General features: G+C 42.7%; 1 protein-coding gene across 1 annotated transcript in view; it reads right to left on the bottom strand.

The window, feature by feature from the left end:
- Positions 1-2290: 2290 nt before the first annotated feature.
- Positions 2291-12975, bottom strand: part of ZC3HC1 (zinc finger C3HC-type containing 1) — a 20484-nt gene continuing 9799 nt past the window's right edge. The window contains exons 5-10 of the mRNA XM_006088359.3: positions 9022-9149; positions 7421-7578; positions 6439-6679; positions 5402-5614; positions 4880-5086; positions 2291-2710 (exon numbers count right to left, since the gene is read on the bottom strand). Of these exons, the coding sequence (XP_006088421.1) occupies positions 2642-2710; positions 4880-5086; positions 5402-5614; positions 6439-6679; positions 7421-7578; positions 9022-9149 (1016 nt within the window). The 3' untranslated portion in view covers positions 2291-2641. The remainder of the gene's footprint in view (positions 2711-4879; positions 5087-5401; positions 5615-6438; positions 6680-7420; positions 7579-9021; positions 9150-12975) is intronic.

Genomic DNA, 12975 nt, shown 5'->3' with positions numbered 1-12975 from the left:
ACAGCAGAATACCTGCTCTTTCAGGAACATGTGACACTCTGCTTATTTACTCAGTGTCCCTTCAGCCTCAAATGCTCTTTTTTTTAAGTGTCTACCATGTGCAGGCAGTTTTTAAGTGTTGAGATTATAAAACAGACAAGGTCCCTGTTCTCATGGTGCCTACACCTCCCACTCATCTGTCTCAAACCTGTATCTTGACTGAAATTCTCTCCAATTCCATACATGAGAATTAAGTTCTTGTATAATTCTCCTAGAGTATTTAACACTCTTTATCTTGTGCAACATCTGTGTACAAATGTGTCTTTCAGCCTGGACTATAAACTTTTCGAAGTAGGAACCAAGTAGTCATTTATTTTTGCATTATATACAGAGCCTCACACGTGGAGACTTAATGTTTCTTGAATTATACCATGTCTATCCCAACCTGTTTCCATTTATAGTTAAAAAACAACAACAAACCCACACAAACAAACAAACAAAAAACGGTGGAGCTTTGCCAACTTTAAAGAAATGTGAGTCCTTTTTTTGGAGGGAGGTATAGATTTAAAATTATTGTGGGAAAATGTAAGCACTCCTTAAGAAATTGTCACCTGGAAGCTATGGCTTCTAGAGGGCAGACTTCAAGCTCAGTCACCAGATGGCTTCCCACCTTGGAGCAAAGGTCTCATTTCTGTAAACATTAGCACTGCCATTAGTCAACCTCTAAGCAGTGGTTCTCAACCTTCCTAATGCCGAGACCCTTTAATACAGTTCCTCATGTTGTGGTGACCCCCAATTTCATTGTTACAAATTGAACATAATTAAAGCATAGTGATTAATCACAAAAACAATATGTAATTATATATGTGTTTTCCGATGGTCTTAGGCAACCCCTGTGAAAAGGTCGTTCAACCCCCAAAGGTCGCGACCCACAGGTTGAGAACAGCTGCTCTAAAGGGACCCTGGAGACGATGATGAAGAGTCACGCCAATCAGCACTGCCAAAGGCAGAAGAGCATCTACCGAAAAATAACCTGGAAGCAGCTTCTAATGGCCCCTCCCACAGATAGAGGAGAGAGCAACACTAGTTACCATTTTAAAAGTCAGGATTAGAAATGAGATTTAAAATCTGATATGCATGGATGGCCCTAGCCAGGTGGCTCAGTTGGTTGGAGCATCATCCTGAAGTGCCAGGGTTTGGGTTCAATCCCTGGTCAGGGCACACACAAAAATCAACCAATGAATGCATAAATAAGTGGAACAACAATTCGATGTCTCTTTCTCTCTAAAGGGGGGAAGGGGGAGAGAGGGAAAAAATCAAATTAAGCATGGGAAAAAGATCTCTTTATAGTAAAGACATTTATGCAAACCATGACCTTGAACTGAATCCTGGTTTGGACAAATAAAATGTAAAGAACATCTTGGGAACAAATAAAAATTTTGAATATGGACTGGATATTAGACGATACTAGGGGATTATTAATTTTTGTTGGGTACAGTACATAGAAAAATGTTCTATTTTTCATAGATATAAAGTTTAGTATGGGTGAAATATTACAATGTCTATTATTTTCTTTAAAATACTTTAGTATAGCCTGGCAGTGTGGCTCAGTGGTTGAGCATCAACCTATGAACCAGGAGATCATAGTTCAATTCCTGGTCAGGGCACATGCCTGGGTTTCAGGCTTGATCCCAGTGGGGGACATACAGGAGGCAACAAATGATTCTCTCATTATTGATGTTTCTAACTCTTTCTCCCTCTTCCTTCCTCTCTGAAATCAATAAAATAAAAAAAAATAAAAAAATAAAATACTTCAGTATAAATGGTCTGGGTTATAAAGCCAACCAACCAGTTACTGAAAGAAAATATGACATTTCAGAGAATAACTACTTTCTAGTCTTCATGGCTACTTTATCAGTGGACAGTCTTATTTAGATAAGGCGGGTCAGTCTTCACCATGGTGACTGATGCTCCCACCAGCATGAAAGCCTTGGGAGCCCCACTCAGGGGAGCCAGGCATTAGAAGGCACATGGAGAGGGGTCTCTTCTGAAGGGCCTTCCTCTCCTATTGTTATTATTAAAGTGAAGAGAGAAGGATCGGCTTACTACTCACTGAAGACATCAGGAGATATTCCTGGTGACATAACGGACATCATCTTGGCTCTGGTTTAGGAATACCTTCTTTGACTAGAACCACAAATAAATTTTAGGCTTTGCAGCTAATCTGAAAACTAAAAATTTGACTTTGTTTACTGAAATTTTGTTTCTGCTTCCTTTACACCAGCCCAGAAGGCAAGGAGGAAAACAATTGTCCAGCATAAAAATTTTACCAAAAATTTATTAACACAGTCATATTCTTGGGATATATGAGTCCTTAAAACACTGCCTCACACTAAAGACACTGAAAGTGCTCATGTACTTGGCCCTCCGTCTGGTTCCATGGAGCCAGGTTTGCTGTGCCCATCAGGTCCACATCCCCGTGTGGGAACGGGTTCCCCTCAGTCCGATGCAGACGGTGACACTCAGTGCCTCTGAAAGGGCAGGAGCTCCTTCCGATTAAACCAAACAGAGAAAGACTTGGCATCCGCTGATCCAAGGAGATGCAGGCTTTATTTTTCAACGTCACTCATTCCACTTCTCTCCAGGAAGGGCTGGGATAGCTTCAGGATGAGCATAAGGATTCCCACTGCCGGAATATCCGGAATACTTTCCTTGATTTCTCAGACAGACTCTATAGGTAGAAAAGCTCATTATTAGAGACTAAACTTTTTTCACAGAGATGAAGGATACATACAGCATTAGGCTTGGTCTGTACATTTCTCCAACAATGATCTAGACATAGCCAAGATTGAGTAAAACAAGTTAACTTTATATAGTGCTATACATAATATATACCTAAAGCCAGAATAAAAGTCAAGAAGCTTGTGTTCTATTGTTAAATTCTTGCTATCGCACTCTAAGTTTCTAAAATACGGCTCATGTTTTCTCTCCAAATATCTGTATTTGTCCTAATCTTTCTATGTGAGGATGACACTTCTGACCCACCGGAGTGCAGCACACATTTTGCTCTGGTTTCTTATCTGTGATGCTGAATTGGTCCTAGTTCATTATTTCTTGTGAACAAGGACTCACATTTACGTGATGCCCAGCTGGAGTTAATAATATAATCCAAGGCCAAGGAATAAAACAAAGTTAAATGACCATTAAGAGTTTAAACTATAACCTTGGTCTTCTCAGCTTCATGTTTTAGCCAGCAGAGCTAATAATAGGAAGAGTCTCATTGCCACTTGATCCTGCCTATGAAGTGATCTGAGATTCTGAGAAATGGTGTTACAGGGAGACAAAACAATTCCCTAAAAGATAAAATAGTTCTCAGTGATTTGGAACACTTGGTTCTCTCTGCCTTTGAGTCACAAGCAGTGAGAGCACAAACAATATCCAACAAGATAATCCATAAAGTCACCCCCTGATTTCTGACATAATGACACGCTCACTGTTTTCTTATCTCTTTGTGCATGAGTGTCTCAATAAAAGAAAGTCGCAGGAGGGAAAAGTTTGAGCTCTTACTAGAGACTGAGAGCAATTTAGTTAATAAAGTGACAAAGTTGAAACAAGCAAGTTGAAGAACAGTGTAAACTTTTTCCAACATCAAGATCCCTTACCACAGCCTCATTAAGCTTTGTATTTCCCAGCCACAGCAGCTGTGGGGAGGTTAAAAGACAAGCTGCCAAAAAGGATTTCAAAAGTCCTGGAACCCAGAGCCAATTATGAGGCCAACTTTTCCCACTACCAAAAAAAAAAAAGAAAAAAGGGTCCTGTGGGATTTCTTGTTAGTCTGAAGTGAGGGAGGAAGTTAATAAAAACTGGCAGTACATTATTTCATGAAGCTCTAGGCAGAGAGAATTTATGTGCAAAGATAGATCTAATCTTTCCAATTTGAGAGGTAGGTCAAATATTTATTCTTCAGATAGCTTTATATATTTTCAAGTTTTTAAGTTGGAAAATGCAGATTTTTTTTCCTGCAAAGACTTGGAAAAATCTTCATCTGTACATTTACTAAGGGTACAAATGTACATCCTTGGGCTTTTAGCATCACTATAGCTCCTTCCAGTGGAATCCTGTGACCCTACAGAACCATGTCTGGAAATGCTTCTTGTAAACATCTGTCGAGTATTATTTTACTTTGTCTTTGGAGGGAACAGAGGTCAGAAATTATCATATTTATACCAGGCAGGCTACAAGGCAACTTAGGGAATGAGCCAGCAAAGAAAAGAGAACCCAGTTGTCATGGTTCCTTAATGGCCACCTCTTACCACTTCCAGCCTTTGCACAGAGCAAACACCTGCCTTGTCTTCTCAGCTGTCATGACGGACTGGCGCTTCCCCGTCCTGTGACTGGCAGCAGTCATGACTGCGATGGCTAGCTGAGGTTCAGTGCACAAGTCTGGGGCCGTGTCTCAGGCCAAAGTAACCAAAGTAACCTGCCCACTGTGAGGAATGAAACTGCAGTCTTGGTGCCAGAGCACAGTGCTCTAGGCAGCTAAGTTAACGGGCCAGGCTCCAAATGCCAGTGACAGCAACGGATGGAAAAAGCAGCTGTTCTGCAACATGAGGCTGGAGCAGCTGCCTAGGCATCTATTTCTATTTCTCTACTCCTCTTCCCTTTGAGACATTTTAGTTGAGAAGACAAAAAGAATTTCTCAGAACCTGCTAGAATGCCATATTCTAAAGTGCAGAAAGATCGAACCGGTTCCATGCCTATTCTCCAGGATGAAACCAGACGGAGTCTAACTGGACTTACGAAAGCTGAGGGCAGGCAGGGTGCTAATTATAGGACTAGCTCTGCTCCTCAACCATAAACGGCGAGTGCCTCACACACTCCAGACATCGGCTCATCTCACCAGGGCATCTGTTTCAGTTGGCTGGTTAGACTGCTTATGGGCCAGAAGGATGTTCAGCACTGCCTTCCAGCCTGGCTCTGCCAGGGTGCTGGCATCGTCCTCAGTTCCACCATTCTCCCTGGTTTCCTTGCCAGGTGTGATCTTCACCCAAGGGCACCAGTCTCTATGTTGAGAGGTGGGATCAAAGAAGCTTCGTGAAGACGTGTCCTGACGGAGGACAAGGAGAACAGTGTTAATGAACGGTAGTGCTACGTAAATTCAGAGGCACTATTAGTTGTCTGGTCTGTTCCTCTACCTCACTGCTGTCCTACCCCTGACATATTTATTACCTCTCCAGAATCCATCCCAAAGAAACAAATGACAAAACCCTTCAATGTTTTCCCTTTGGTCACCCATCTTTAAACTTATTCACACGGTTAACCTTTAGCTACAGGATGAGCACACACCTGCTTCTCTGTGCAGTGGGTAAGGGTGTGGCATGCTCTTTGTGCTCAGTGGTTCCATATGCACAGGTGGACTCACCGAGCTGCTGGACGAGCAGAAGCGGGCTCGTTTGGCTCTCCGAAGAGGACTGGATGGCACTTCCAGGCCAGAGGTGTCTCCTGTTCCCATGCTCCGGGTCACTGGGCGGGTCCTGGTGGTGGGGCTAGCGGCTTCTGGCTCAGGGCGGTCAACAGGACTGGAAGAGTCCCAGCTCCGAGTTCGAGAGAAGATGGGTCCTGGGCTCCTTTCAGCCTGAGGAAGGGGAGATGATAATGGAAATACACCAATGTTCTTAGTGACTATGGTCAGGAGAAATACTTCTAGAAGCATGTGAAAGTACTTTAGAGTTTAAATGATAAGAATTTAGTTTCTGCCGAACCGGTTTGGCTCAGTGGATAGAGCGTCGGCCTGCGGACTGAAGGGTCCCGGGTTCGATTCCGGTCAAGGGCATGTATCTGGGTTGTGGGCACATCCCCAGTAGGGGGCGTGCAGGAGGCAGCTGATCGATGTTTCTCTCTCATCGATGTTTCTAACTCTCTGTCCCTCTCCCTTCTTCTCTGTAAAAAATCAATAAAATATTAAAAAAAAAAGAATTTAGTTTCTGAGAATATTAGATTTCTATACAAAACAATGAATCTAGCTTTTCCATTGCCACTGGTAAATAAAACCACTATGTGGTATCAATGTGGTTAGAACTGACTCCTAAGTGAACTCCCAACTTTTCCACCAACAACATTTTTGGCAAGAATGCTGTTTTTATTTTTTAAATTTTATTTATTGATTTGAGAGAGGGGAAGGGAGAGAAGGCAAGCGGGGGGAAGGGAGAAGGGAGAGAGAGAAATAGGGAGAGTGGGAGAGAGAGAGAGAGAGAGAGAGAGAGAGAGAGAGAGAGACCCTGATTTGTTGTTTCATTTATTTATGCATTCATTGGTTCATTTTTGCATATGCCCTAACTGGAGATTGAACCTGTAACCTTGGTGTATCAGGACGACGCTCTAACCAACTGAGCTATCTGGCCAGGGCCAAGAATGCTGTTTTTAAAAAGTTCACCCCAAACAAGCCAATTAAGTCTATACCTGCTCTGAACTTGGGGAAGACGAGGCATCCTGGCTCCGAGTCATCATCCTCCGAGGAGACTCGGGCACCAAGAGGAAGCGCTCCGGCCGCCCCTCAGGGCCAGAGGGGGAGCTGGTCAGGACAAAGGATGTGTCCAGGTCGATCACGGATGACTCAATCTGCTGGAAGCCCCAGAGCCCCACTTTCCTCATACAATGTGAACACGTTATCAGGGAGAGCTGCATGGGTTCCAAGGAAGAACTAGGTAGGAACAGAAAAGAGAGTTTTCTCAAAGGGTAATATTTCCAAGGGACTAGGTGTAATATTTGCAAGTATGCTTCATCTCATCCAACAAATCTCTGAAACAGTCCAGTGACTGGGGACACGTCTTCTCCAGGGCCCCAGTCCTCTATCTCAGGACCCCCAAGGTCATCATCTGTCATTTATTTCCTATAAAAATACCTAGTCTTGGTGTGCTCTTCTACGGCAAGACTTTTAAAAGTTATGTTTTATAAACTTCTCTATCCCTCTTAAAACTTTTCCCTTTTAAATGAAAATGATTCCTTCATCTACCAAAAAAAGCATATTAAAATAAATCAAGATTGGTTCCGACAGTCTTCTACCTCAGAGGGAGTGTACGCCAAATTGAGCAGCTAGAATGGAAACACCAACATGGGGGCCTAGAAGGCTCCAGCTGGTGTTTCCTTGGCTAGTTTTTATCAACTGAACTCATTTTTCTTCCTTTCTGAAAGTAGAAAGGAGCTTCATTGTTTATAGGAACACAAATTCCCAGCTGGGAAGTGACAGTGAAAGAAACAAAGTTCAGGTATGTTCAAAAATTTCTGAGTTCTAATTCTGGTTAACTGTCCCCTCATACCCCCACCTCTTCAGTTTCTCTCTGTCTCTACTTCCCTTATAGGAAACACCATGTGATCTCCAAATACTATTAGTGACTGAAGTATATGGGTGTATGATGCCCCCCGGCCAAATCTGCTGACTAACCTACATGCTACCCAGCCACACACAGAGAGAATACAGGCAGTGACGTGGACTTGGATATCTGAGCCTAATTTGGTGGCAGTTTTTCTCTCATCAGTTCCGTGGTCAAGTTCATCTTCAAGTAGGTGCAGGAGAAGACTGATCTTATCTTCTGTAAAGCACTACAAAGGAACCAAAAAAAGGTTCAAGTTTTAGTCAAAATTATACATAATAATACACCTAGATAATTCAAGGCAGAAATCATGACAGAAATGACAAACACAAGACAGTTCTCTTCATTGGAGAGGCTGTCCTGGGACCGCGCTACGTGACGGCAGCACACGGAAGCTTCTGAATTGCCCCAGATCTGCTGATTGAGAAGGTGGCAGTTTTCCTGGAACCACCAAATCTTTTCATACTACCAATTTGTTTTCAGTTTACCAACTGCACATTTTCTCTGAAACCTGTAAACTTCACATCCAAATAATGAAAAAAGGTCACTGTTTATATCTTGGCCTGACAATGGATTTACTTTTTGACAGAACAACAGACCTTGCCACAGTTTTTAAAGAACGATGACAGGATGGAAAAAAATTGCCGTGGGCCCTGGCTGGGTGGCTCAGTTGATTGGAGTATTGTCCCATACACCAAAAGGTTGCAGGTTCGAATCCCAGTCAGGGCACATATATAGGTTGTGGATTTGATCCCTGGTCGGGGCACATGCGGGAGGCAACCAATTGATAGTTCTCTCTCACATCATTTCTCTCTCTCCCTCTCTCTCAAAATCAATTTTTAAAAAAACCCATATCCTCGGATGAGGATTAAAAAAAATTACCTTGGCTAGGGACAGGGTGAAATTTGTAATAGGCATCAGAAGTTTGATGCTAAAATCCGTAACTACCTCATTGTGAAGAAGCAAAATAATAGCTTCTAGTTGCTACAATGAAGCTTGTTTTCAAAGTACTTACCAGGTGAGGAAATGAGGCAGTAAACACTCAAAGTACAGACGGGCCAGAACATTTCAAGATTTCTATTCACAAGAGAGGAGGGAGTTTATAACTTTCTCCTCTAGCACTTTCTTTGGGAAATGATAGTCAATAAACCATATGAAATAACATTTCAGTATCTTCTGTTAAATAGTTTAAGTAACAAATTAGGATAAAATTGAATTTATGCCACTCAAAGAATCATATCTAAAAGTTTAAATGGAACCCATTTACTTAAACACTTAATAGTCACCTTTCTTTCTTTTTTAAAAAATATTTTTTAATTGATTTTAGAGAGAGGAAGGGAGAAGGATAGAGAGATAGAAACATGTGTGAAAGAGAAAGAGTAATCGGCTGCCCATGGCACGCCCCACACTGGGAATTGAGCCCGCAGCCCGTACATGTGCCCTGACCAGGAATCGAACCTGTGACCTCTTGGTTCATGGGTTGACAACCACTGAGAAACACGGGCCAGGCTCAATAGTCACCTTTCTGATGAAAACTGAAAAAGGACAATTGAGTGACAAGCCAGTGGTTCTCTTCAAAGCAATCTGCGTCCTCTTGTCATTAAAAGAAATGCTTCATATATACATGCTGGTGACAACTGAGGCCACGGAAGGCTAGTCAAGAAAAACTCACCATAGTTTTCAAGTCCTCTGGCTTCAGGGAAGGAAGCTGAAGGTCCAAGTGACAAAGGCTTTGAAACCGATCTAGGAATTCACTAACAAGAACAGCAGGCTCATCCAATGGCAACATCCCAAATCGATCTGCGAGAAAAGTAAATTGGAGGATTATATTGGTGCAAATTATAAAAGAAAAAAAAAAAGTATAACACTGTGAGGAGCCCCAGCTGGGTGGCTCAGTTGGCTAGAGCATCGACTTGTAAACCAAAAAAATTGTGGGTTCGATTCCCGGTTGGGGCACATATCTAGGTTGCAAATTCGATTCCTGGTCAGGGTGGTTACAGGAGGCAACTGATCCATGTTTCTCTCACTCCCTCTCTCCTTTCCTCTCTCTTAAATCAATAAAAACATATCCTTGGGTGAGGATTAAAAACAAACAGACAAAAAAACCACATGGGATATGTAAAACTGATAAGATATTTTATGATATAACAATTATTGATTTTTTTAAAAATATGTCCTTATTGATTTTAGAAAGAGGGGGAGAAACACCTGGCTGCCTCCCGCACACCCCCTACTGGATTGAGCCCACAACTCTGACCAGGAATCGAACCGACGACCTTTGGGTGCACGGGAAGACGCTCAACCATCTGAGCCACACCAGCCAGGGCTATTGATTTTTTTTTTTTAATGGAGTGGTGACGATACTTCTGTGAGTATGTTTAAAAAGTAGAGTCTCAGGAAAGGTTTCTCAGAAGCAGTCAAGTTTAAGCTGAATTTGAAAGACCAACAATAGTGTGTTAAAGCAACGGATCAAGAATGGCACATTTGGGGAATTCTAAGTAGTTTCACAGTGTTGGAACACAGTATGCCTATGGGGAGAGTAGCAGGAGATAAAGTTCATGTAGACAGCGGCCAGACCATGACTTCATTAATGTATGTGAGGAGAAATTACTGAATCCCTGGCCTGGTAACTCGGTTGGTTAGAGCATTGGTCCAACACGCCAAGGTTGCAGGTTCGATCCCCAGTCAGGGCACATACAAGAATCAACCAATGAATGCATAAATAAGTGGTCAAACAAATAGATGTTCTCTCTCTCTAAAATCAAGAAAAATTAAAAAAATAAGAAATTACTGAAAGATTTTTTTTTTTTTTTTTTTAATATATTTTATTGATTTTTTACAGAGAGGAAGGGAGAGAGATAGAGAGCTAGAAACATCAATGAGAGAGAAACATCGACCAGCTGCCTCCTGCACATCTCCCACTGGGGATATGCCCGCAACCAAGGCACATGCCCTTGACCGGAATCGAACCCGGGACCCCTCAGTCCGAAGGCCGACGCTCTATCCACTGAGCCAAACCGGTCTCGGCGTGAAAGATTTTTTTAAAGAAGAAAGTGATGTTATAGATAACACGCATTAGTTTGGAGTAGAGATTGTAAGGGGTCTTTGGATGCAAAGAAATAAGCTTAGCAGACATCAAGGTGATATAAAGTAATAATTCCTGTAAGATACCAGTGGCATAAGGATAGAGAAAAGAGAATCAGTATTTTAAAACTCTAAATGATGAAACCTCATTTAAAAAATAATTGAAAACCTCATTATTGTGGGTACAATAATATATAGCATTAAATTGGGAAAATGAACATAAACTCATGATGTTAAGTAGAATTCTAGAAGCAACAGTTTCATGAGTGTACAAACTTGTCAAAACTTATCAAATTGTATACCTAAATATGGGCAGTTTTATGTCAATTATACCACAACATGCTGTTTAAAAAAAAAAATCTTTTTCAGTTTTGTTATTAAAAGGGGCCCCAAAAATAGTAACGGTAGCATTTTTGTCCACCAGTTAGTCTATCAATAGCAACCAAATTTTGGTCTCTAATATTATTAAATTATTTAAAGTTGTTGCAAGTAACCAAATATGTCAAAACACATTACATCACTTTAAAATGATGCAAAAATTTAATTTTTCAATTAGAGTTAATATTCCATATTATTTTGTATTAGTTTCAGGTGTACAGCATATGGTTAAACAATCATATACTTTACAAAGTGTTGTCATTTTCACTTTAAAATATTATTTAATAATTTATTTCCTATCACCTCTCCATTTATCAGCAGATGGCACTCTAGTCACCTTCTATATATTTTTTTTTCTTTGTGGTCACTCGTGGAATATTCCTAGTCATCAGTGACCCTGAAATGAGCCTCAGCTATCCTACTAAAATTAAAAAATATATCTACATTTCACTGATTCCTGGTCAAGGATGAAATATATGGATTAACAGTGTTGCTCTGTAACCATTGGTCCAAAGAGTTTTGTACCCAGAGGGCTCTGCAGCTAAGGCTGGTTATATAACCAGCAAAATACATATATGTAAAAAAATTACACTTGAGATCTCATTTTGGGATCTCTTGTTCTACAGTGTTTTGCACCCATATCAGTGGTTCCTGATTCGAAAGAGTGTATCCTACCATGGCCCTTATACAGCGAGAACAGTGGTCCAGACCACTGTGGGCAGTCTTTGGCTGTGATGACATTCTTACTTCAATGCTGTTGTTAGATTGTGCCATTTTACTGTAATAAACTGTAGATTTGCAATCACTCTTATTTGGGGTTCTGTGAGTCTTCTTTAGCAACCAAACTACCATCATTAGGGCTGTTAGTGCACCAAAGGAAGCCAAGGTAGAACACGGGGCTCCTTGTTATCACAGGAAGGGCAGAGGGTTTGAAAGTAGATAACCCTAGTTATGGCTCCTCACTAGTTGGTTTTAAGACTTCTGATTCTCAGTTTCCTCACCTAAAAACTGGGTTGAACCTGGGGGGGTGGTAAGATCTGGAAAGAGAGGGGTAAAGGGGGGAGGAAATGGGATATAGCTACAATATTCTCAACAATAAAACATATCTACACTAATAAAAGAGAAACATGGTAATTGGCGTACGACCGCTACCCTTCCCATTGGCTAATCAGCATATCCTTATGCAAATTAACTGTCAGCCAAGATGGCGGCCGGCAGCCAGGCAGCTGGAAGCGAACATGAGGCTTGCTTGCTCCAGTGACTGCAGACTCCAACGTTCCCCGCCTGCCTTGCCGGCCTCTGAGCCGGCAGTTTGAAACATTCTAACAAATATAGAAGCTAAACAAACGGCCCAGATCTCAGAGCTGGAGTTATACATTGTTTCAATTATAGAACGCTCAGCAGCGGAAGCCTCAGAGCTAGAGCCAGAGCTAAAGCTGGCCCAGAATAAAATAAAAAAAAAAGAGAAAAAAAAGGAGCCGTTTGGGAGCTTCAGTCAACAACCGCCAGCCTGAAAGCAGACCTCAGCCCCTCACCCAGACTGGCCAGGCACCCCAGTGGGGACCCCCACCCTGAAGGGTGTGTGACCAGCTGCAAACAGCCATCATCCCCTCATCCAGGCTGGCCAGGCACCCCAGTGGGGACCCCCACCCTGATCCAGAACACCCTTCAGGGCAAACCAGCCGGCCCCCAGGCCTCTATCCTATATAGTAAAAGGGTAATATGCCTCCCAGCACCGGGATCAGCGGAGCCTCGAGGCCTCCTGGCACCGGATCAGCGTGACAGGGGGCAGCACCCAAACCCCCTGATCGCCCTGCAGCTCTGTGTGTGACAGGGGGCGGGGCCACAACCTCCCTATCTGCCCTGCTCTGTTCGTGACAGGGGAAGGCGCCCCAACCCCCTGATCAGCCCTGCTCTGTGCCTGATAGGGGGGAGTTCCCCAAACCCCCTGATCGCCCTGCGGCTCTGTGTGTGACAGGGGGTGGGGCCACAACCTCCCTATCCACCTTGCTCTGTTCGTGACAGGGGAAGGCACCCCAACCCACTGACCAGCCCTGCTCTGTGCCTGATAGGGGGAGCTCCCCAATCCCCTGATTGCCCTGCGGCTCTGTGTGTGACAGGGTTCGGCGTCCCAATCCCCTGATGGGCCCTGCTCTGTGTGTGA

The sequence above is a fragment of the Myotis lucifugus genome, unplaced genomic scaffold (assembly GCF_000147115.1).
Source record: "Myotis lucifugus unplaced genomic scaffold, Myoluc2.0 scaffold_46, whole genome shotgun sequence".
In the NCBI taxonomy this organism is placed as follows: domain Eukaryota; kingdom Metazoa; phylum Chordata; class Mammalia; order Chiroptera; family Vespertilionidae; genus Myotis; species Myotis lucifugus.
This window is presented reverse-complemented; position numbering and strand designations above follow the sequence as displayed.